Consider the following 26,128-nt stretch of genomic DNA (forward strand, 5'->3'; position numbering starts at 1 on the left):
GAAACGAGTGAGCTTAACTGTAACGATAAACTGACCTCGGAGTGCCCTGGGCTAGTGGACAAAAATATCGTAGCCACGTTCACCACTTACAGCAGTACTAAAGTGTTAAAAGCATGCGGTTGACAGCATACAAAAATACGCACCTTATGCTTGTCGAACGAAACCTTAGTATATATATATATATATATATATATATATATATATATATATATATATATATATATATATATATACAGACTAAAAGCAGTACTAAATACAGTACAGACTAAAAATCTTATTGGGACGAACGCCGTGGCAGGACCGCGGTGTTAAACCATTAAACATGCAATTTTAGTAAGTGTGCCCCTTAGTTTCTTCAACTATATATATATATATATATATATATATATATATATATATATATATATATATATATATATATATATATATATATACAGGGTTAATTAACATGTACGTGTATTGCGCTTCACGTTTTCACGTATGCGGCATCACAATGTTCAGGACATTGATGGTAGTTTAACACTTGCTCAGAGAAGTGACAACGTCGTTCCTTGACAGTGAGAATATTATTAAAAATGCGAATTAACGTACGTGCGCGTACACACCCGCGGAATATAAAAAAAGAAACATACCGAGCGCGATAAAGCAAGATGCTACGTCACAAGTAACCAACTCTCAGAATTACCATGTAAACTTTATTGTGCGCGAATTTGCATTCTGTGTATTTTTTACTCAATGAGGGACAAAGTTAACACTAAATTGAAATTTGAAGTTAGAAAGCCATGGGGCATAATTAAGCGTCAGTTGAAAAAAAAGCGTTACTTGGCTATGTACTTGTACTTCCATTACTGGGTCTATAGGTTCTCGAACGCGACAATTATTTGTTTACACAACTCAGGGCGAGATATTCACTCATCTTGGAATGCCAACTACGTAGCCTCGCAGCAAGCATTATGGGCGCCGATACAGATAGACTCATTGACTGCACGGGTGGACACGATCCCTGTCACCAGCCGAGGCAATTTTAGACTAGAGCCAGCATAAATGCAGTAATTTATTTACTTCGACTTTCTTTCTTTTGTAATTATCCACAGATCACGACTGCCGGTTCTGTTTAAGCTGGTAACTACAGAAGACGCGCGTAGAGAAGAAGAATCGTACTATATTAGTCCCATTATCGCAGCCTATCCGGTTATTTATTTATTGACATTACCTCGCGGGCTCCGGAGGGCATTTCGCAAGAGCTACATACAGAGACGATGACAAGGCCTGGTATGGCATAATGTACAATACTGAGGACTGGCAGCGTGACAGTAGCACAATAAAGGCATAAGGAAAAGGCTGAGCAAAATGTTCAACGTTTCTGCATGTATGCATGCAAAAACGTAATTGTACAAGTAAAAAAAAACGAATTTGAAAGCTTATGAGCGCGCATCAGTGCCTACGAACGTGTGGAACGGGGCGACCTAGACAGATGTTGGTACCGACGGTCTTGAATTACGTCGCGCTTTTGAATGCCGGCCCTGTAGTCGACAGACGTTGGGTGCAGCTGTCGTGTAGGGTCAAAAAATAAGTCAGGAAGGCAGCACAAACCACATGTGATTGCATGACATGTGGTCGATTAAGGAAGCCAATAAGCCCTTCCCTGGAGGCAGTCTCTTCCCCTATGATTGTCATCAAGTACATTTTTTTCTTATATCGTAAATAACCCAACGCTGCTTTGTATAAACCTTCCTTATGCATTTCAACATAAGCTACAAAGACACTAGGGTTAACTGCAATGCTCCAGAAAAATTTAGTGTTTATTTTAGACAAAGCGCTTGTCAATTGGTCTGTTCATGCAGATGATCTCTTGTTTAAATATTGTAGGTAACACTAATATGGGGCGTGTACAATGTTGAATGTTAAATATTTGAATACAAAAGCACGTAAAAAGAAAACTTAAAGGATATTGTTGCCAGATCGCTGTGCCTTTAACGCAGAGACAACAACAAAACTAGAACAATATTCCATTTATATTCTTGTAGGCTTGGATGTAAAGCATCACCTGCTGACGGCAGAGTTTTTCAGAAACTGGAACGCGGGAAGTGGCGAGTACTGGATTGGGTTTTCGCATTTGCTCGAGCCGTGACAAATTGGAACGGCCCTCCTCACGGTTACCATTTTCTGACCATATTTAATTTTACGAAGAACCCACGAAGCATTAGGGACAGCATTGTCTGTACATCATTTTCTGTTGCACTAATTCTGTGCTTCTGCATCTGTCTTTCGACCTACCCGAAAGGGGTATTGATGAAAATAAACTATACCTATTTCGTAACGAGTATGTAACAAAAGTGGGGGATCACGATGAAAATCTCCCTTGAAAGGAAGGACACAAGTCCGCTATGGGCACCTGCTAGGTGCATGGCAGCTGCACACTTCGGTATTTTATTCATGGTTTTATGGTAGAAATTAGCCAGCGTTCATTATTCCGCAGAAGCAAGCAGGGTCAATATTTTTCTAGAAACGGTTACGAACATTACGGACGACTCCATTGACGATTACGACGATTCCATCGTCGCGTTATCATCCATTGTCTGGCACTTTCGAACGAAAAAAAAGTTATTTGCTACAGGTTGTTGCTAGGCTAGTGGCTTAGTACTTTGTTATGATGTGCAAAAGATGCGAAACAATGTTAAAAGAACAATAAGAAGAGCAAGAGCGTTTTCCTGTGCTGTCATTTTTTACCATAAATAGTCTCGCGCTTGCTACAGCAAAAGAAAAATTAAGTTAGTAAAATTTTGAACCTTGCTTTACTCGTTGCTACTTTGAGTATTTATACAAAACTGAAGTGGGCCTAGAGAAAATGACAAGCATCGTCTTTCGTATATTTACAGGTATTTCGAACACATTTTACTCAGCACATTGAGTATATAGGCGTCCCATGTTTACTACTAAATGAGTGGCAACAAAGTTCCAAGACATGATGGTATGTGTTAGTATAATAACAAATAAATTATGGAGGGTTTTACATGGCAATACCACTTTCTGATTATGAGGCACGCCGTAGTGGAGGACTCCGAAAATTTGGACCACCTGGGGTTCTTTAACGTGCAATTAAATCTAAGTACACAGGTGTTTTAGCATTTCGCCCCCATCGAAATGCTGCCGCCGTGGCCGGGATTCAATGCCGCGACCTCGTGCGCAGCAGCCCAACACCATAGCCACTGAGCAACCACGGCGGATTAGTGTGTTAGTGGGTTAGTGTGTAATTCCAACGCAGTTGATGCGAACCAAACAGCGAGCCTCTCATGGAAGAAAGGAAGACACAAGGCAATAAGAGTTCAGGCAGCTAACCTCGGCGAGCCAACGTTCTTCGGCAACGCCTCTCTATTCTCCCCGTCTACTCCAGGAACTCGGCGGATAGAAGTTGCTGCTTGCCTATTATGTGGTGAGGGCGTATTTGCCATTAACCTTACGTTTACATTTTTTTATGACTAGGCTTCACAACAGTCACGTGATTCTTCTTCCCGGTAATTTTTTACCTTCCACCAGGGAGCTTCCTCAGCTCCACAGCGTGTTCACAAGTCGGCTTCCTCCTCTTGGAGTGTCGGCATCGGCTCCGGTACGAAGATGAACGCTTCCGGTATGACTATCGTCGCCTTTCGCTTGGAGCGGCCGGTGATCCAAAGGCCCACCGTGAAGAGGAACGAGAGTGTGAGCATGCCACCGATGAGTCGGAACAGGCCGTCGTAGCTGCCGTAGTTGTCGCGGAAAAAACCTGCGGTAAGCGACCAACCGTTAGCAGTCAGTTGAGAGCTTGGTCACATCGTAACCACTCAACCGTTAGTAGAAATAACTATAGTAACTGTACGGTTAGCGCTACTAGAGCGGCCCACTCAGCAGCTTTGCAAGCCATATAGCCAAAATACTCTTTGTGGATTCATTTGACGTGGTTGAGCTAGCGGACGCTAGTGAATGCGTTTTGGCGCGGGATGACGAAAGAGGCAAAATCTGTTCTAACGAATGGGTGGGCGAATGTGGTCTCGTAGTAACGTTTTGGGGTTAAGTGACGAGCTAGGGGGGAGCACCTTTTGTGGAGAATTTTTAACCCGGAACGCTGCTAAATTTGCCGCTGGTTTTCTTTCGGATAAACTATTAGAAGTTCGCTCTTAGGTGAGGACAACTGAGAAACGTACATGCGTGGAGTACTAACCTTCGTAATTCCAGAATGGCAGCATCTGTAGAAATGTATACTTTATATAACTTGCCATTTTTCGCAAATACTTATTTGACTAAACTGACGAAAGTGCGTTAGCATATTCTCTGCTGCTATACCCATGCAAATACTTATTTTAACAACAGGCCAGAACTAAGAATTTACGTGGCATTTATTATAGCCCACAACCGGCGACCTCTGTTCACTCGATCAAGGAGAAAGCGAATTGCAACACAGATCCACACATGCACGACGTTGTCTCCGAAATGCTACGTCTTAAAACGACATTCTTCGTGCCACTCTATCAGCCTAACTTGAATTATGCCAAGTTAACGAGAGTTATTTGATGCCAAGTCTAATTCTGGGGCACATGGTTGCAATCGTAAGAAATCAACTGACACCGAACAGAGCGGCCACATATTCTGACCCATGTGTATACTACTGAGCGGCTTCTTTACCAGCCTCCACAGTTGCATAACCTAATATATTCGCATTGGATTCTATACGAAATACAAACAGCCCATCGATTTCTTGACTGTGAAAGTTATTGGGCCTTTTTATTAGAATCGGTGAAGGGGGAAAATTTAAAGGCACAAGATATCATCATTGTAGTTCTGATGAGATACGAAATCTCTGGTATAACTTTGAGGCTCAGTGGTTTTTGCTGCGCCGGAAACGTCGACTCTTGCTAAGCTATGAACAACCAGCTTATTGGTGTTTTGCTCGTCTATAAGATATTTCAGCCCATATAGAAGTTTATAGTCTGATCATCTATCACAAGCTTCCGTGTACACGCAAACAATTTAGCCGCTATAGGGATGTGGAGCCTCCTGCAGCGATCCGGGACAAGAAATCGGATGGAAATATTTAAGGGGAGGATGGCAAGCGCAGCTGCAAGATATATTTGGGTGTGTTTCTGTTGCTGTATTTTTTGTTTTTGTTTTTGCCTTGAACGTTTTATTTGTACTGCAATTTTTCGTACCTGCAATACTGCAACAGACCACATTCATTTAGAAGAAAGATTATGTTCTGCGGCGTGTGAAGTGGGCGTTCACGTGACATCTTCCTCCGCCCATAACACGTTACAAAAAGGTTACATCTGCCATTTTCTGAGGTGTTCACAATATATAATGCTACTATGCTGTTACATAGCTGAGTAGGATACAGGAAAAAAGAAATTTGTCATAATTGAGCAGACTTTCCCAATGGAAAACACACGGTGTTAAAAAATTGGCCAGCACAGCGACTCTGTCAAAGAAACGTGCAACTTTGAGCATCAAATGGCACCAATGCGGGAAAGAAGGTCAACTTGTAATGCAATACTTCTTTTGTAAAATTAGAAACCGTCTAGCAACATCGGCAGCGTATGTCAACCTTAACGCCAAAATAATGGCCCCGCGGTTTCCAAAGCCGACGGCACTCGTGCAGTTGAGGTGTTGCACGATTCGCAGGTGAAGCCTTCTCGAAGGTGCCAGCAGTGGCTATAGTGTAATGAAGTTTTTGGGAGGTAACTATTTTGTAAGAGCTAAATTTCATAAAGCTTTCATAGCGCAAAACGGCGGCAAACGGAAGCTAACGTAACAAGGCTTGTATGCAATGCCTTATGAAGCTCAACACAAACACCCCCTTGTACTCACCGATGACTGGTGGCCTCGCAAAGCCTCCAATAGCAGTGAGCGTTGTCATGAATCCGTAGGCAATGGGGAGGTTCTTCGTGCCGATCTCAGTAGAGAGAATTTCGGGAGCTCCAACCATGACGTAACCAGCAGGGAGACCCATGACAGCTGACAGGCCCCAGAAGGCTACTTTCCCGTGTATGTAAGGCGCCAGCTGCTGCAGTAGTGCCAGAGAGAAATATGCTATGGTGAGCAGGCCGCAGTTAGAGATGAGGCCGTAGTCGCTCAAGAAGGGTACGAGCAAGCGTCCCACGGTATCCGTTGCCGAGAACAATGTCAGCGCGTGCACAGATTCCGAAGGGGGAACCCCGATGTCTTCGGCGAAATCGAACATCACCGTCAAGTAGGAGTCGAGGAAGAAAGACCACGAAACGAAGCTCAAAGCGTGGAAATAAAAGCGCGGAGCCCTCAGCACCTCCAGGGCATTCTTGAGCACCGATTGCGAGCCGGAGACCTCTTCTTGAACTGCAGGAAGTTCGACCCTGAGCGTATCACCACGCAAGGACGAGCAGTCGAGGCGGCAGGAATTGCTCACACTCACCAAGGTGCTTCTGCGTGCGCAGTTGACGTCGACTGCGGCGGAGCCCCTCGTGATCCTGTTACTCGCGAACAACGATCCCGCCACGCTTATCATGGTGCCCCTCCTGGTGCGATTCTCGTTTAAGTCGGGAGCCATGAGGACCGACTCACCGCCGTCTACCATGCTACTCGTGACAGTTCCTCGCCTGGGCAGGGCGGAAGGGTGGTCAGACACGAGGGTGCCGCGCCGGGACGTCATTGCGTGATCGCCACCGAGAGTTATGATGGTTCCCCTGCGGTTCCCGATGACGCCCGCCCTATCGTTAACACTGATGATGGTTCCCCGTCGGTAGGTGCCGGCTCCGCGGTTCGAGATGCTGACCAAGGTGGCTTTCCTGCTTTGCGGAGACGCCGTACGCGACGGCTCAATTTCCAAGTAGAGTTTGTCCCTGTCCTCCTCCGTACCGCCGCACACGACCGACACTCGGCCGTTCGCCGGAGTGTCGTAGGGTGCATGAGAAGCTCCGTTGTTTTCCAGAACCACGGGGCCGCTCTCGCCTGCCTCCTTCTCCCAAGGAGGAGGGTTCAGTAACATGGAAAGGGCCAACAAGTTTCCCAGCGAGCCGCCAATGATGAGGAGAGTGCCGCGAAGGCCGTACTCGGCGATCAGGAACTTGTACAGATTGGGGAAGACGAGAGAGGCCACCGTTGCGCCGGCCATGTTTAGGCCTAGAGCGGTGCCTCGCCGCTTCTCGAAGTACTGGCTCACGCACACTATGATGCTGTTGAGAATTATGCCCTGGCCGGCACCTGAAACAAAGATGAAAAAGGCAAATTTTCACTCAAAAATGAACGTAAATGTTGAATGCAACAGAAGTTTAAGAATACGATTCGAAGTAGAAGTCTAGCTGCAGCGATTCAGGGAAATCAGTGCCAATAACTCTCAAACCCAGCGTATTTCGTTACAACGCGATAAGATGAAGAGGTGGCTAAGAAACACGCAGTCTTAATCTGTGTGCTTTTGGGCTGCAACGAAATATGTTGCACACCCCTTCGTCCAATTCTCGATCCTGGTATAATGTTTAACACCATCAAATCCCATTGCAACATTTCTCATATATATAGTTTGATACGTCGAAATTTAGATTTAGTCACGATAAAGGTCACGCGAAGTCCGTAGTAGCGTTTATCATATCTTGAAGCGGCACTTCAGTCGTAGGTAGCTCATAAATCAATGACTGACTAAACAGTTACCATGTAGGTTAACTTATTACTCCAAAATATTTCACAACGTTTACTCTACGAATGTATCTTCAAGCCCAGAAATAAGGATTAGCAAGTTATTTTAACTTTACATGATGCACGGTAGAATGGTGTACGGGCTTTCTGGAATTATTATACAGGATGATAATATTTAAGTTTTACGGAATTTTCAGGAATCGCCTGTGGTGGATAGCACAATACTTGGCGTTGAGCTGGATTACTCGAAGAGGCGAACCTAACACGAAAAATGGAACCACATATTCAAATAATTTACAAACATTCACTAATTAACTTCCTAAATTACTTTAAGACCAATATTGCAATTTACGAATAGTAGCCATTGAGCTTGCTGGACGTATCCACTTGAAACGAATTTCCAGGATAACACCAGTTTGGAGGTGTTGTTTCCAAAATGTGCGACGAAATACATGGGCGTGCCAGTTACTTTTGTGCTTCAATGTATAAAAAGGCGCTTTGCTAAAAAAAGAACTAAGCGGAATAGCAGTGCATTTCTATAGACAAGTTTCATGGCGCATATCCAAACTGGCGCCATTCTGGAAATTCATTCCAACTGGGTACGCCTTGGAAGCTTATCGGCTACGATTCTTAAATTGCAATATGTGTCGTCATTAATTACTTTAGAACTTAATCGGTGAATTTTCTTTAATTAATTTAATAGATGTTTCGAATTCCTGCGCAAGCAATGTCCGCCTCTATTTACAATCCAGCTCGAGGGCGAGAATTTTGTTATCTGTAGCAGGCCATTTTTAAAAAATCCGTAAAGCTTAAAACTGATCACCTTGTATATACTAAAGAACGAAGCGCAGGGACATGATATTTCGCTGCCGCAAAATGCCACGTTCAACTTTCTTCAGCAGTTTATTGTTTTGGTGTACGTGTTCTAACCTCGCGGAATCGTTCAACAGCAGCATGCAAAGCATACATCTTGCGATTGCAGGAAGTCCGTTCACTAGGCCTGCTCGCTAGACCTTGTTGGTGGAAAGACGAGCATTTCATGAATTTGCGCGCTGCATGGGATGAAAGTAAACGCAACCGCACACGTCACGTTAGTTGCATAGGATTTTACGCGCAGCGCTTGCCTAACGATTCGCTTCACATAAAGTTGAGCATGTGCGTTGGATCTGCAGAATTTTGTCGTCATTGTTTATTATTCTTTTGCCACATTCCTCAATAACTTGATTTTTTTTTGGTGATTGGAATGGACGGTGCCTCGGTGACCAGCTGTATTTATTTCAACACACCCTGCACGGCGAAATCATTATCGCAGGGAAATGGGTACAGTAGAATCAAACGCACAAGTAAGGAAACAGTGTCAACAGGAGTTAGTACATTGTGTAATGACATTGTCCAAGGAGGTGTACTTTCAGAAATCACTGATTGCTTTAGAAAATACAGCACTATTGGTTGCCACCCCAGTTGTAAGTGAGGTCCTTCATTCCGTAACTGTCCACAGAAACTAAAAAAAAGGGGGATAACAAGAAACTTCATCTAATTCATACGGTATTGAATAGCCCTTATCTTGAAAGTGCGGTCACGCTGTATGGAGGAGACGTAATGGGGAGATTTTAGGCATTCGTTTTCATCAATCCCAGCTGCATTATTATAAATCGGGAGTAAAATATTTACGCACTCTTTACTTTTCGTATGAAGTGGCTCAATTGCAATGCTGTATTTTTTTCATGCATCAAACTTATTTACCATGAGTACTGTTGCGTTATAAATCTAGTGGCCGGGTTTTGTACACCCTCAAGCGTATCTATGGAACACTGTTGGTAAAGATCCAGTACCGCATTTGCGGATTCCAGATGGGGCCTAATCAAAGTACGATAGGCTGCTTCTTTCAGCCCATGAGGGGCGTCTGTAAGTGTCCTAATGACGAGGCTTAGTATTTTGGCAGTTTTATTCAAAAGCATGTCAATGTGCCCGCTAAAGGTCAGGTCCTGCTGACGTTTTTTCGGGGTGTGCCACCTGCAGTTTTCCTTGATCTAACCATTTTATAAGCATCAACAACAACAGCAACTGCCACAATAGTGCAGCTGAAGCTAATGAAAGCGCATCATCGAACAATGTAAAACGTAGGCGAAAATTGTTTGGTGAATCTGTCGACGATAGCAATCGTTTAGAAGTAATGAACGAACGGATCCCGGGGAAGGTCACTAGCATACATTTTCCCAACTATTATCATTAAATTTACGTATTCAGCCTAAAACAAGACTATACAAATCTTGCACTTGTGTGTGATGTAGGCAAATAGAAAATAATCGATTTTACGCTGCACGAAAGAACAGTGATCATACTGACTACACTTAAATTGTTAAATCCATTCCATTCATTGTTCCTGCAATGTTATTGCGGCACGGAAACTTCTTGAATGTAAGATGGTTAATTGTTTCCGGATGACCCTCGAACTCGTATAAAAAATTAAATAATGTAGCGAACTCTTGGAAAACTTGTACATCAAAATAAATTGACCCAACTGTTTCCTTTGTGAGTGTATTTCAACACTCTCTTAGTATATATGTATAATTCATGCATTAGTATATGCATGAATTATTTTAGACATATATTACATAATTGTTTTCACTTTGACTGTATCACGGCAGCCTCCGCTTCTATAGTTCTGTTCTGTGTTGATATTCGTTGGACACACCTGACGCATTAATTTCCCCTATAAGTGCATTGCGACGTTGTCAATCCTCTAGTCTTTACTAAATGTGGATTTCCAACTTTTTCAACTGTGTCCTGTTATTTAGGCAACTGAGTAGTTATGGATAATAAATAAATAAATAAATAAATAAATAAATAAATAAATAAATAAATAAATAAATAAATAAATAAATAAATCACTAAGACAACGTCTTTCTGTGGCCGCTTACTTTAATGCGGAATAAAGAACAGGGATATTTGTATGCATTACATGTGCAGGTTATCGGAGCTACCACATAGAAGTGGCCGCACCTAGTTTTCTTAATTAACGTGTATGCTTCTCTCTCGTTTCCGTTCACGCAAGCGCGCACTCTCACCCATCAGGAAGCCCGCCGAAAAGGCGAGGAAGATTGTTCCGTTGGCGAAGATGGAGATGGAGAGCCCGACGACGGTTAGGACACTTCCGATGGTCGATGACTTGCGCACTCCTAAGGCCTGTATCATGGCGCCGGAGATGAGGCCTGGAAAAGGTAGGGATTCAAGTACCGAGTATACCAGTGCCAACAATCTGCGCTGGAAACACGCTGCCTTTCTAACTTCGCATCGCCCCAAGTAATTGCAGCGAGGGGAGCCTGTGATTTAAAACGTGGTAGGTTACAAGGCTTATCTGTCCAGTTGCCTGCTTCTACATTCACCCGCATTTGTATATATGATACAAACAAGGCTGCACATGATTTAAAACGCGGTAGCATATCACGGTTTATTGGCGGGTTGCCTGGCCGTCAGTTCGCATACTACGTGTTGCCTGCTGTATTAAGTATGCTCCGAATCCGCCGCCATGGCTCTGGGTGAAGCTGGATAACGCTTCTAGGGCTACTCTTACCCATTTAAAATGATTTCCAGAGGGCCCAGTATCGGCATACTTGAGGTTATTATAGGGCTCAAAGCAAAAAAGAAGGAAAAGACAGACACGGCAAGAAAGAAAACAGTATAGATATGGGACAAACGCTTCTTCCAAATGTGCCGCTTTCTTTCGTGCCGTATCTGTTTTGTTTTGAGCTCCTTAAGCACATCAACTACACTTGTGCATATGTAAAAATACCCAAGGAAGTCAACTGGAGCATAACCACCACGGCCGCCTAATTGCTAAAGCTCCGCACACGTATTATGGAAGGTGTAGATTCGATTACCCCCCTGCGGCAGGTTGTCTTTTCGTTCACTTTCATGACGATATTCCGAATTATTTTTACAGTCGGAAAAGAAACCCTTCAATTTTATTTTCCCCAGGCTTTCTACACCATCGTTGTCTGTCTGCTTCGTGTACTTGCAAGTAAAACAAGTTGTCGTTTCTCCCATAAAGCGAAGATCTGACGTGGTACTGGTCGCATTATTACACTCAGTAATTCTCGCACTTTCTTGAGTGGCACCAGATGGTGTAAAAAACGTCCGGTGATCTGCGCGAGCTATTTGCCTTCGAGAAGAACAAAGCTTTGTTCAATCTAGGTCTGTCGGATTTAAGTCTCACACCTGTTCTCTTCCTTTGTGGAGGGTGGCGCGCCTCGGTTGTGGACAGGAGACACGGCTTGCTTTTCGTTGTCTTTGCGATCATGCCTTTAATTTCTTGCTACTCGACTCGCTTAGCGTCTTTCACTTCGCCGCTGGATCACGGCACAGATGTCGAGCGTGGCGTTGGAAAACCGTTGGTCTACAGCTGCATTATTTTTATCTGCTGTGCTTTTTCTTCCCTCTTTTCTGTCCTTCTTCCTATCATCCACTTCTAGGTTTCTGTCTCCGCCTTTCTGAAAACTAGGCAGGTGTTTTGTCCCTTCCGGTGGCGGTTTTGCCGGCCTGCTCCTCGCTTTCCCTTTGCTGTCAAATGTTCACATGTTTCCAGAACAAATAATAATAATAACAGCATCGGCAGCAAGGCGATACTATTGTGGTCTGTTTCAACCTGCGCTGTGTGAACTGTTCACAGACTTGCTTACAGGAGGGCCTCTGCGTTCCTCCACACAGCATGCTGTGGTAGCTTCAAAGGGAAAATAAAGAACACTAAATGGGCGACTATACTCATGAACTATTGTTGAAAATTGTCGCGAACTTGTCGTGTTTATTGTGGTGAATTTCGCGATCGTAGGTTAAATATTAAAAGACAAAATGAAGGTCAAAGTTCCATTTCTTGAATTTCGCGTTGGACACCGACGGCGGTACGTTAGTGCGATATTAATTGTTTTCGAAGAATTCTTTGTTCTATTTTATTTTGTATTTGCACCCCGTCGGCTAGGTAAAAGTTCCCGAAAGTTCCCATGTTAAGCCATTCGCTCCTTTAGAACACAATGTAGTATATGTTTACCGCCAAAGATTTAACTGGGACTGCCACGACGTCATGACGTCAATCCATGACGTCACGGCGTGCTGGTGGGAGAACTCCAAGAGGGCCTCGCCACCAGTCTTTCCTTCTTGCGTCTGTTCTGGATCCCCGAGTGCCTTGTCACGGTAGGAGTGCGCTGTTTTTGGCGTTGTACAAGTGTAATTTCATAATGCGGAAGAAATCGATTGTGACTTTAGTCTCCCTCTAATACCAAAAACGAACGCAAAGGACGGAATCTGTAACTTCGTTACGCTCCGTCCTAAGACTGCTCGCCACGGTCTACAAGGTTTTCCAGCTATCATGCATCGCGCTTTTTTTTTTCTGAGCAGACAGGCCAATCTATACGAGATAACCCAGCGCATATTGTTCCCAGTCGCGTAGCACAGCCGCCAATATTTCTTCTGTTCATGCCTTTAAATAAATAAAGTTACGTATTCTTTTTATTTTCAAATTACTGCTCCGAATGCCGCGCTGTCAATCATTAATTTGTAGGAAATTGCAAGAAGCTTGAAGTTGGCGCGTTTTCAGTCAGGTGCTTTTGGCCCGTTTATTATTTTCCGACTGACAAAGAAACCTGGCGAAAAATTTAAAAAAAATATCACATGACTGCCCATCCACCGGCATCAAAAAGCGACTGCCTCAACCAGGTACCTCCACAACAGTTAGTAGTAGAGCTGGCGCTTTGTATGGCGCGCCCCGTAGCGTTTCCTACAATAATTACTAAGTGGAACTCTGGCGCTGCAATCGTTCATCCACCATTGTGAGGGTGGGAAGTACATGGATTTGTCTGATCTTTGTGCTTATGGATTCGGACGTTCTTGTGCCTTTGTTTATCGCGCTTTGTGTGCTTTCATTGTCGTAAATTTGAGAGCAATCTATACTTGTCCAAGTGCAGAAAACGCTGCGAACACGCTCAAACGCCACTAATTGCAACGGTTCACCTTGTCTGGGTGGTCAAATCGAAACGCGCCAAGCGTCTCAAGGCACTGGCTGGCCCGCGATAAATTCATGAGGGCGTTTCATGTCGCTGGCCGATGGCCGCGTCCGGGGTGTAATTGTTTCCATATATAGGGCTTCCACGCTAGAGGTCCTCTGTTCGAATCCTGCCACGGGACACTTTCATTAACGTTTATTGAACAATCGACTGTTGAATATGACGAGTTTACAAAGTCAAGAAGCTGTTTGGAGTCAGGAGGACGACGTGTAGGCAAATCCGCGCACTTCCCATTATTCCCATGCTGGCACCACCGCTCACATTGCAGCTCTCGCCGACACTAGCGCCAAAGTTATCTCCTATAGTTATCGTATGAAATTCTACGGTGCCCCTCTCCTCCCCCCCCCCCCCCCCCCGCTTTCGTTTCGATGAGAAAAGAGCGCGGATAACTGATGGCTGATGCATCGTGGAAAGGCTGCGCTCGCTATTTCCTGTGGATCGTGCTCGAAGGCGTTGCTTTTTGATATGGTTGAGCTTCGGGGTTCATTTGATGATTCGTAAAGCGAGCAGGAACGAAATTTAGTGCTTGTATATCTATACTACCTCGTGAGAGATTTTTAAGAACCACCTTCGACGAATGTGAGTATGCGACTGCGGAGGGCGAAGTGCTATTAAAACAACACGGCTCGTGTCAAGCCGTGTTTCAAGACAAAACAATAAGCTTCACTAAAATATGCGTATGTTTCGATGTATGTTGCACGAACGGCAGAAACTAAGTGCATACTGCATACAGCTTTTTAGCTTGAACAACATTTCAGGTGCAGTAAGTGGAACGATACACAGTGACTCCGGTCTCACCCGGCTTCACCAAAAAACTGCAGTAGTTCTGTGGCCAACATGGCGATAGTAAGCCCCAATCGTGACAGAGAGTTTGCGCCGGCCGCCACAATCACGGAATGAAAATTAAAGATTAAATTCTGGGGTTTTACGTGCCAAAACCACTTCCTGACTATGAGGCACGTCGTAGTGGGGGACTCAGGAAATTTCGACCACTTGGGGTTCTTTAACGTGCACCTAAATCTAATTACACGGGTGTTTTCGCATTTCGCCCCCATCGAAATGCGGTCGCCGTGGCCGGGATTCAATTCCGCGACAATCACGGAATGAGGGGAATTGTGGTTTGTCAGTCAGCCTTCATGGCAAGGGCTTCATAACGTATACCGGCTGTTTCAGCAAACACTTTCAAAACTGTCTAGTCTATGATCTGTCTAGCACAGTCCTTGTCTGTGAGCTGGTCTATTCGATGAGGTGGACATTGCTTACACAAAAAGTCGAAACGCATAATCGGCTAATTAACTAAAAAAATCACGCATTATTTTTAACGTATGGCACATATTGCAATTTAAAAATACTAGCTGGGCAGTTCCCGATGCGAAACCACTTGGAACAAGTTCTCAGGATGAGACCAGTTTAGAGATATTAAATCCAGAACTTTGCAGAGAAATGCAATGGCGCTCCTGTTACTTTTTTGCTTCAATGCATAAAACGATGTTTTATTGAGAAAGTAAGTGGAACGACAGTGCATTTTAGCGCATGCTTGACGGTGCACATCTCGTAAATTGTGCCATCCACACGATTATCTTAAAGTGGATATGCCTTGTAGCCTCGCACGCCAGAATTTGTAAATTGCAATATGTGCCAGAATTTAATTACCTAGTTCGAAACTACATTAGTGATTTTTTGTTAATTAGTCAATCATGCATTTAAATATTTTGAAATACCGCTTCGAGTAGACCAGCACATGGAGCAGAATTGTGCTGTCACAGACAACTAAAGAAAACTGAGCCTTCGATGAAACACTCGGTTTAAACGTACCGAGATGACATACGTCAAACACAACACGGTGGAGCCTTCGTATCGCTTCTGAAGTGGGTAGATGCTTGGTGCAGCTATTTCTTGAACCTTCAATTGACATTTGCACGTTTTCTGCTATTCGTTGTAATAGTGGTGTTGAAGGCACAATAAAGGGATAAACAACCGCCTAGAACATGAATCGAGATAACCCCGCTGATAGAAAGATTACTTATCGTACTGGCTAAAACGAGCCTTTATATATACTTTTAGTTATTCACTAATATCGAAAAAATTTGCCTTTGGCACTGCACTTGGCAAAGACATGAATATACACAAATGATCTATCACCTTATATCCTACTAGTGTACGGTGTTCCTGGTCTTTTTATGGGTACTGAAATGCAGTAGACTCTTTTCTAATATAAGTTTTTTCTAATCTACAATATGTAGATAAGCCTTCGTTTGTAGTGAGTAGAAAAGTGGCGCTACTTTCGCATTCGTTTTCCATGAGTTGACTTGGCTCGTCTATCGACAGATTAACGACACTGGGGGCCAGCCAGACGTGACGTAGGCGTGTACTTAGGGGTACAGTTATTGAGACCAAAGCGCTTATGTGACGCGGACAAGAAAAGACGACTTCCCCCCTCCCCCCTCCCCCCAAGCGCCGGGTCTTGTCGTTCTTCCTTATCAGCGTCGATCAAGCGCTGTGGTTTCAATAGCTGTATCAAACCAACGAGCTCGAAAATCTGTGGTACTTGGGATAAGCGCGGTATGAATATAAAAAAAAAAGGTCCGTGCAGCAACGCAAACATATTCTACCAGCTTCTTATTCTCAAAAGTGGTTGAAAAGGTCAAAATATAGTCGTTTAACTGCAGTTACGCTCACTGCTGCAAAAGCAGAACGATGCACGACTTTCACAATTTGCGAAACGGGCTATCGGCATCGCTCTCACTTCTCGGCGTTGCTGCAGGAGGGACTCTTTCTTGTTTTAGAGGTTGCTGCAGGTCGCAAAACTCTGCTTTCAAAATATTCACGCGCTTTTGGAAGTAACTGCTAAAGGTGTAAAGACTACCGAGGGTGACTTTTTCGTAGCGCCATAAAAAATTAGGTCCTTAAAAATCGGTTATCAGTTTTTTCGAAGACGGACAATAGATATGGTGACAAGACACTCTTTGAATACTCTATCTTTTGCGAATTTCGTGGTCATAGGTTGGTTACTGCAAAAAATAAAAATAAAATGCAGACCCGAGCTTCGACATTCTTTTAATTTTGCTCAGCTACTTTGACGCCGGTGCGTCAGTGTGACGTCATGAATGCCTAAGCAGCCTCTCGTATTTCGGTCATTTCAGAGCTGTATAGATTTTTTAAACTTGCTAACTTTCGTCTTTGACTCATTTAGAACAACATAAATGCCCACCTTTACCGATAAAAATGTTAACAAATTTCTTGCAGACGCCGTACGAATGTATGAAGTCTCGGCGAGCTAATGAGAGCACAATAAGCTTGCGTCGCCACATGTTTTTGTGTCTGCGTTATTTCTGGCTTACCATGCAGATCTTCCCGCAATGAGTGCTTTTTTTTTATTGCAGAAGCATAATTTGGAAGTACAGATCAACATATTTATTAAGTGTCCCTTGCATTGCTAACTAATTGCGATCTTGTGTTGCACTCACCGCTCAAGTTGAAGAAGCCGCCGTATACCGACAAGGGGAGCGAGGCCTCTCCTCGGGGTACTCTGAACGTGGACATGATGGCGTTGAAGAAGAGGCCCAGACAACGGCCATAGCCCGAGGAGAGCATGTTGATTATGAAGCAGACCACGGCCATCGCCCAGCTGAGCCCGCCGTCAGGCACGGCCATCTTCCTCTTGCTCTTCTTGTCAGCGTCCGCTCCACGCTTGGCAAATGCCTCGTCTTTCATCGTGTCGCCGCCGCCGCCGCCAGCGGGAACGCTGCCAACTTTCTCGGCTGCAGTGTGACCGTTTACGGGGACTGGTCTGGCAACATTGTCGCCCTCCGGGTCCTGTTGTAAAAGTTAGCATGATGTTCAGAAATCGCTCTTTGACTGTTTGCTATTAGCTAAAGGATTGGGGACGTTGCGGACGAATTAGGCATTATTGAATATTTTCTTGACAACAGAAAATTTTATTTTCCAGCGCCTGCCCTGTGAGCTCTGAGCAGGAAAGCCTACTCAGTGCGTCATCCAACTAGTAGTGTCAATTGGCAAGAAGTCTCGGTCATCATGGACTCCTTTGCGTCTGGCCTGAAGGATCAATGCTCGTTCCAAAAGCGTCGACACAAATAACGCCCTGTCTTGATACCTCTACGATAAGATTATTTTGCCATCCTCCCGCTAGGCCTCCTGGACACTAGTATTGAGCAGCGGCTGCAAAGCTAATCCACACGTACAACTCTCTGTAGAGAACTCCCTCCCCCCGTCAGTGAAAGTACACCGTAATACGCCTCTGCCCCCCCCTCCCCCCCGCAAATACGCAGCGTTGAATGTGCCTTACCAGAAAGTTGAAATCGTACTCATGCACATGTAACAACTAACAAAAACAGACCAGGGCTTGCGGGCTCGTCAAGCTGCCTGCGAGCAGCTTTTTTCCCTGCGCCCTCCCATCTAACATGTATGATGGCACATAAACATTATTGTTATTAAAACCTGCCGTATGAGAATAAATCGGTCTCTTAGAAGAAACACGCACTCTCCTGCACACTTTGTATTTATAGATATCTACAAGAACATCATGATTTCCCAGAAAAGACTCCCTCCCCCCCCTAACACGTATAGAGCACTCCTCGTCGCAAGTCATTACGTGTATGTCAGTACGGGCGTGAGAGAAACAACCCTGTCATTTTTCTTGCTTGCGACAGCGTTGTTTCAAATTGTCCAGCTACGTTCACGCCCTCAACAGAAGCATGACCACTACACCACTTATGTAACGCGTGGCAAGGCGCACGCAATAACGAATAATGTTTGGGGACTGGTAAGTTTTTTTTTTCGCGTGTGGGCAGATGAAGTTTCGCTACGTAATAAACCAACGACGCTTTCCCCTATTTTCTGTGCACAACCGTAGGGCAGAAATTTATTAAATATTGGCGTTCCTGGAATTTAACTCATGCAAGTGGCGTCAAAGAATTGTTATCATTATTTTTTGCTTTTGCAGCATGGCTACATCGCAGCTGCTCTTCTATACTACTGCTGCCGAGCGACATCTCGATTTCATGCAGCAGAAAGAGCACTCCCACACATTCGTCACGATGACCTTTCGACTTTCTTTCGCATAAGCTCTGTCTCTTTCATCACGGTGATGACGTGCGTAACGAAAGTGACTCATGGAAGGAATCATTTTTCTTGGTGCAACGCACTCGTGCGATGAACTGCGTCAGCATATAATTATTTTGTTTAGAAACTCTATATTAGTGAACAGAAAATGTTGGCAAGTGATCTCAGTCAATATTTTCCTCGCGCGCGTTCTTCAGTCTAGAACGATACGTACGCTCGATGATATAAAGAAGCGCAAGGAGCACGTCAGCATAATATATTCCCCATGATGGCTCATAACCCTCAAAAACGGGATTCCTGAAATATGTTTCTACCGTCAAGCACAAGCACAAAGAAATTACTAGCGCTAGGCGTATACAACACCTTTGAGGAGCTAGCAAGTGCCACGCTCATAGCGCAGAGGGAGCGCCTCAACAAGACTCAACAGGGAAGACACCTTCTTCAACGACTAGGGTACCCGCTGACACCTCAGTACTGCAAAGAAGAAACACAACTCTTGCCTAACCACATTAGAGAGAACATTGTAGTAGACACTATCCCCAAGAACATGCACCCCACCCACAATCAGGAAAGAAGAGCAGCGCGTGCCCGCATGTTGCACAAACGTTGTTTCAGAGACCCGGATACGTACTACACGGACGCTAGCCCGTATCCCTCGTCGCCACGTTGCGGGCTCAAATACACAATCGCGGTTGTCAATCAGGGGAACCTGGTAGCCTCAGCCTCCATCCGCGCCACATGCAGCGCAGCAGCAGAAGCAGCAGCAATCGCTCTCGCACTTCGCGACGCTGAGAGCAAGGGAAGGTCCGCCCGTGTCCTTACTGACTCACAAGCGGCTTGTCGTTTATACCTGAATGGAACACTCCCTATACAAGCCATTCGAATCCTTGGTCGCACACTACAATGGACCCATGGTATCGTCTGGTGCCCCGGGCACGAAGGACTGCGGGGCAACGAAGAGGCGGACTGCGCAGCTCGAGGTCTCACTAGCCGAGCGGCAGACCACACCGTTCTTCAGCCCCCGAGAGACCGACGAGCGACCCACGAGTTATTAACGACAGGTCAACAAATACTACAGGACCAACGGCTCGGAAGACCGCAATACGCTCCCCCACACAAAGCTCTCAATAAACTCCAGGCAAGGGACTGGCGCCGCCTGCAAACTAACACATACCCACACTTGTCTCGTCTACACGCAATCTACCCAGACAGTTATACGTCCCGAACATGTCCCTGGTGTAGCAACCACACAGCGACACTCGCGCACATAACACACGAATGCACCGACCGTCCGGGCGACGCAATTTCGCCACGAGTCACAACACACACACTCACTACGTGGTCTTGGGAGGCGAGACTCTCCGAACTGGACCTGGGAAGCCAACTGGCGACCCTCGACCAGGCCCGGCGAGCCGCGACCGCCAGTGGAGCCCTGTCAGAGGGAGCCACCCAGGAATAAACCGCGCAACGGTTTCTGCAATAATAAAGTTTCTCCTCCTCCTCCTCAAATGGTAAATTCCTAAAGGGTCACTCTAGGCCAAATGTGCTATATATTGCGCTTGACCCTCTGATTCTGGTTTCAAAAAAAATTGTGGCCAATCATTTTGGTGCGCTGTTTGCCGTCATAAACTACTTCTGCAATAAAAGCTTTTCTTTTTCTGTCCTTTCTGAGTGATTTGAATGTTGGAGTGGTTGGCGAACTCTGTCTACCCGCAAAAATACTGTACTACACGGAGAGCCTTTAAAATCTGCTGCTTACTGGTGAAGGAATTGCACTTTTTTATTCTTTCCTAGCGGCAGCTAGTTTTTCTCCTAATGTGCTTCGCGGCAAAGCACTGCGGTGATTCTGCGCCAATTTTTTTTACTATGTTTACAAAATTCTACAAATTTCAGGGGCACAATACAACTGCATGACGCGTTTGGATGACTGGCAATAAGCCTGTCAAAAAAGTATTGAAGTCGATAGGCGAGTAGTGTCGAAGTGCAAGAATGTGAAAAATGCCTCACGTTCAGGTACATGTAGATTTGTGATGCGGTCCAAGTAAAAATGCATTCTTAATAACTTCGGAAGGGTGTGCAAAAGAGATTTTCTTCTGAATGTTTGATAACAGTACTTTTTGGGCGAGAAAATAATTTTCTTGTTGAGCATCTGTCACATCCTGGGCGCCAGCTCACACGTCTGCTTCACTGCTCCTTAAGTGCTAATTGGCTGTGCTGTCTCGCTGCCGTGAACGTGCAGCCCTGTCCAGCCCATCAGAACTTCAACAGCAGACGAAATGACATGTCCACTACGTGAACTCTTACAGAATACCTTCCCTGTGATCTGTGTTTTCATGCTGCTGGCAACTCGGAAACAGTGCGACTTGCTGGCACGAGGTTTCGGAAGTACTGGGAGCTGATATGTCATTGCCGCGTCACTAGATTGGTACATGCACGACAGACGCAGTACAAGTTAGGTTGTGCGCCCGGTTTTGCATCTTTCACGTCGTTGCAGTTTTTGCTGCCGCCGTTGACGTATCGACTTCGTCACCAGAAACATTTGTGCGGCTGAGTCAGCGATGATGGTACGAACGGGTGAAAGGCGCGTGAACCTTCGAGAGAAATCGCAGCCTCAGATCTTCGTGAGAGTTCAACTATTTTCTCTTCAACACTTCTTTCCAGCACGCTTAGCACAGACGTACTTTGATATTCTTTTTCTTAACATGTAAAAAGCTCATGAGGTGTAAGGATATGTTCCTTGTAGGGTCTTTAAGACCTGCCCTGGCTGCCAACAGCCTCGCGATTGGCAAGTGTTCTTGTAATGAGATGTTTCAAGTTCCACTTTGAAGCTAAACGAAAGCCGTTTTCATGAAAGCATAATTTACAAAATATTTCTGGTTGTTCTGTGAAGACACACTGTCGGAAAAACGGCTAACTTTTCTGACATCAGGAAATTCATATTTTAGGTGTTTCAAGACTGCAGCTTGAAGAGATAGCCACTGTAGCTATACCACGCTCGAGACAGTCAAAAATAACAAGTGATTTTGCACGGAGGGTCCCAGTTCCTTTGGAGCGATCCTATGCGACGAAACGATGTAATATCGCTTGTGTATTTAACCGGTGATAGGATTGGCAGCATCTTACACGAGCCAGATATAATAACCTGCGAAGGCCAGTTAAACAATGAACTCTTCACCCTTTATGTTTGTTTTGAGCTCTCTTCAATATTTCGCTTTCTGATTGCTCTTAAAGTGGTGCAATTTGAGCTGCTGTAGCATGTCCAAGGACTTCTCACAAAATTCGGCTGGACTTAGGATTATTGTTTCGAGTCTACTGCAGACATCACTGATCCAATGCTGAACGTGGAAGTAGTCAACCTTATCTGCAAGAGGAACGGGTTCGAGCACCACGTCGACGCCATGCGGGCTGTGTACCGTTTCACGAACATGGTATAGTGATGGTAGCATGCGGTATAGATGTTCCTCGGTATGGTTACACCGCAGTTCCAGGACCAGGCGATCTGTTTCGCTGATGTCTTGCGCGTTAAATATGTGCCGTTGGTTTCATTGTGTAGTCTTGTGGCAATCCGTAGGTTGAAGCGAAAACGCGGGCAGTTGACTTCCTGAAATGCAAGAAATGGGACATAAATGTGTGGAGAAACATCCTGCTGCCGTGTTCTAAAGGAAATACGTAACGCACCACCAAAGTTACGCTAGGCTCGCCAATAATGCTGGTGCAAGTGGTTTGGCAGGCAGAGTTTTCACGAGAAAGTGTAGTGAACAGATTCGCAAATCGGAAAGTTTATTAATTACATTAATTTTCAATCTCTCCATTACGTATATATTTATATTAGAAACTTGAGGACAAGCGTAATGGAAGACCACTTAATTTTATCTGGTAGTTCTAAGTCGTGGAAGAAACAAGCACGTCCCGTGAAGACGAATGCATGAGATATACCTTACTAGTTCATTCGTAAACCAACAAATAAAAATTGTTTGAAATTCTTTATGCTCACCTTCAGAGGTACAAGCTTCAAGTGGAGAAGTACTGGCAGGTCCACTACGACCTCTTTCTTCTATCATGTCGGCCACGCTCGGAGAAGCACTACCATCGTCGTCTAGCCTCCGTTCCAACCTAGGACCGCGCCTAAACGTATGCTGCCTGCGATGCGGTCAGCTCAGTAATTCTCAGGCGGCATCGTCCTTCTAGATATTTATCCATTCCGCTTTCAGTATTACAGACCAGCCTGTTGTCACTGCGAAAGCAGAGGCACTCCACGTAAAATATGACAAGACGGCAGGGTACTCACCATTCGCAATGTTTACGCTACGCGCTACCAAAAGGTGCGACCGAAAGACAACCCGCGGATCCCACGCGCTCGTTCGGTGGTACGATCCCCGACACAAAACTCGCCTCTGCGGAAGAGCCGACCACAAGAAACCACAGAAGCAGTTACGTCGGAGGCACGAATGGAGCGAGTCGCGTTCAAACGAGCAGCCCCGAATATTTCTATCCCCACTGCTTTATACACTTTTCTTACACAACGATGTATTCCTGGAGGGATCGTCTCTCGTTTTCTCTGACACTTGCTTCTACGGCGGCAGAGCATAAAACCGGCGCATGCGCGTCGAAACGTGAAAGCACAAGGCAGAAGATTTCGCCAGCTGCGCGGCCACCGCATGTTTTCGTTGCCCCGTAGAAGCGCGCAGCGCTGTGAAGTGGACTTGCGGGTCCGCGCCCAGGGTACGCGGTGGACGCTCTACATGAATTTTTTGTTCTCACCTAAAACAAATACTTTGAGAAAGAAATAAGTTTTCTGCACCCTTCCAAATGGCATCAACCACGCATTTTCGCCCATGCACCTACTTCGCCCACCTACTTCAATACTTTTTTTGACAAGCTCAGTTCCAACTGTCCAGCCACGTGATGCAGTTGTGTTGTGCCTGTAAAGCTTGTGAAGTTTAGTTGAGTAGCCAAAATTGGCAAAGAATCGACTTATTTCTTCACCACAATGCCCATTGTGAGACAATGTAGCGGCCCCCAATGGGTGGGCATATGAAATTGCCATTCCTTTTGTAGTAACCAGCAGATCTTTAAGGCACTTCGTGTAGTACTGTACTTTTGCGCGAAACCTAGGTTTCGCAAACCACATAATATTCAAGTCGCTCGAAGAGAAAGAAAAAAAAGGACATTTTCTTGCGAAAAATCCCTTACGAGGGCACAAAGTGCATCAAAAGGAGAGAACACAATTTTTTAGTATAGAATCGGTCAGAGGGCAAGGTTAGTTTCGGTAACGTAATAGATTATTAGCCGCCTCTGATGCGAGATTGTGGTTCATAAATTAATTAGAATTACATTAGAATAGAAAATATGGTGATAAGTGGATGAATGCATCCGAAAATATGATGACGTTTGTGGCATCGCCTTCATGTCGCGGACGTGGATGTCTGAATACCATATTAAAAATATATAAATATGGCCTTTTCTGTCTCCACTATTAAGGAACATTTTTACTTTTTGAGCGAGTAATCTACCAGACGAGCACTGATTTCGCGTTCCTCTTCAGGCAGGTATAGCTGCGAAACTCTTGCCTAGATACATGAACACGAGAACGAAGAAACTTGTTTTTCCGGCAACCACTGCGCAGGATCTGATTATGTTTGTAGAACGTAAATGCAAAAGTTCAAATCTAGTGTCTATAGCAAGCGTATGTGTTATGTAGGCCGTCGCTTTGTTTCTTGCAAAGATTGGTGAACATTGCTAACTTTTAAAAACTCAGATATTAATTTTAAAGTTTAAAAAAAGTAAGTTGAACAACAGTACATTTTCACGGCGAGTTTGATGGCGCATATCAACAAGCTGATGTCATTCTGGAGATCGATTTCACGTGGATACGCCTTTCAAACTCACGTGCGACAATCCGTAAATTTCAACATGTGTTGTTTGTTTGCAATCAGGAAGTTAATTGTGTAATTCTTCTTAATTGTATAAACGTCTGTTTCGATTTCTCTTGGAAACAATGTTTGCCTCTCTGAATAATTCAACCCACGGACTAGAATGATGTTATCCACTACAGGCTGTTTTTCAACATTCCACAGAACTTAGAAGTGATCACCCGGGTATAGCGAAATGGATAGCGTGGTAGGACGCGTGCATGCCTCTTTGTCTTACGACAGATAAATACCGAAATGTTGAGATAGGCCACTAAACCGACTTTCGCCATGCGACGTCAAAATTCAAAGTCAAGACTTTAGGGATTGCCTAGTTTCTACGGTATCCGGGCCCATAGCTGATTGCGCGTTTAGGAGTCCAGAAAGGTTTTTTGAAAGGCATTTGGCATGTCTATGGTTTTGTAAGCATAATCAGGCAGTATGCAGAATATGACAGTAACTACGCACTTCTGACGTCTGCAATAGCTTTCCATGCCTGTACAGTGTTCAAAACCATGGCCTTCAACATTAGTAGTACTCACTCAGAAGCAGCCGTTATAAAATATGCGATCTGCGCTCAGTGTCTGCAGCCTTTAGCGCTTTAATGCTTTCGTAAGTTTGTGTGCATCAGCAATGAAAATTTCACTCGTTACAAAGCAAGTGCTTCCCAAGCGAAGAAAAGCGTTTACTGGAGGGCTCTCTGAGCCGAAGTATCTTTTTCAAAAAATAATTTTGTGGTCACTGACCATACCGACAGGTCCCCGTTGGTGGCTAAACTTACAATGCGGAGCAGCCGCTTTGGTCAATGGCTGGGCTATTGCCCTCGATATCGAAAACAAGTCTCATGAAGCTCCCGTAAACAGCACTGCAAGGTGACATAAAGTTAAAGGAAAGTTTACAACACTATCCAGTTACCTAGATGTGGGGAAATAGGGCCAAAACTGCCACGCGTTTCGCCATAAGCGGGAAGGCAGCCATGGGGGAAGACCCGAACAGCTTCGGCGGTGAGAATCTCCGAAGCCGTATGTTGTAAAATGTCCTTTCCACCGATATTATTCATTTGTCAACGTCCGCCATGTCGAGCTTGTAATACTAGCGATATTGAGGCAGTGGTTTCGCGTGAGCGCAATGACGAAGGCAAGGAAGAGAGAAAGAAAATAAGAAGAATCCTTACCACATACGCCCTTCGAAGACGCAGTGGCCTGGAATATCTCGAGTATTTAAGATTTTTAAGCTATATTTCGGCGCTTTCTTCGCGTGGTTGAACGCACTTGTTGAGCAATTCAGGGGCGATTTGGCAGTTCAGGTCACATCCGTCAAACATAGTAGGCCACGAACACTCAGACGACGGACAAAAATACTGACTAGCAGAAGAGCAGATACAGAAACACCGTCGACTTGCAGGTCAAGAAGGTTCAGATGAGTGGGGAGCATCAGTAGAGGATT

The 26,128-nt window shown here is 44.8% G+C and overlaps 1 protein-coding gene across 3 annotated transcripts in view; it reads right to left on the reverse strand.

The window, feature by feature from the left end:
• Nucleotides 1–420: 420 nt before the first annotated feature.
• LOC142576488 (uncharacterized) overlaps nt 421–26,128 on the reverse strand; it is a 32,182-nt gene continuing 6,474 nt past the window's right edge. For 2 of the 3 annotated variants that reach the window (XM_075686631.1, XM_075686630.1), the window contains exons 2-5: nt 17,159–17,507; nt 10,704–10,847; nt 5,839–7,206; nt 421–3,763 (exon numbers count right to left, since the gene is read on the reverse strand). In XM_075686631.1, the coding sequence (XP_075542746.1) occupies nt 3,564–3,763; nt 5,839–7,206; nt 10,704–10,847; nt 17,159–17,405 (1,959 nt within the window). In that variant the 5' untranslated portion in view covers nt 17,406–17,507 and the 3' untranslated portion in view covers nt 421–3,563. The remainder of the gene's footprint in view (nt 3,764–5,838; nt 7,207–10,703; nt 10,848–17,158; nt 17,508–26,128) is intronic. The other variant, XM_075686632.1, reaches the window with a different exon arrangement.

The sequence above is a fragment of the Dermacentor variabilis genome, chromosome 3 (assembly GCF_050947875.1).
Source record: "Dermacentor variabilis isolate Ectoservices chromosome 3, ASM5094787v1, whole genome shotgun sequence".
Taxonomy (NCBI): Eukaryota; Metazoa; Arthropoda; class Arachnida; order Ixodida; family Ixodidae; genus Dermacentor; species Dermacentor variabilis.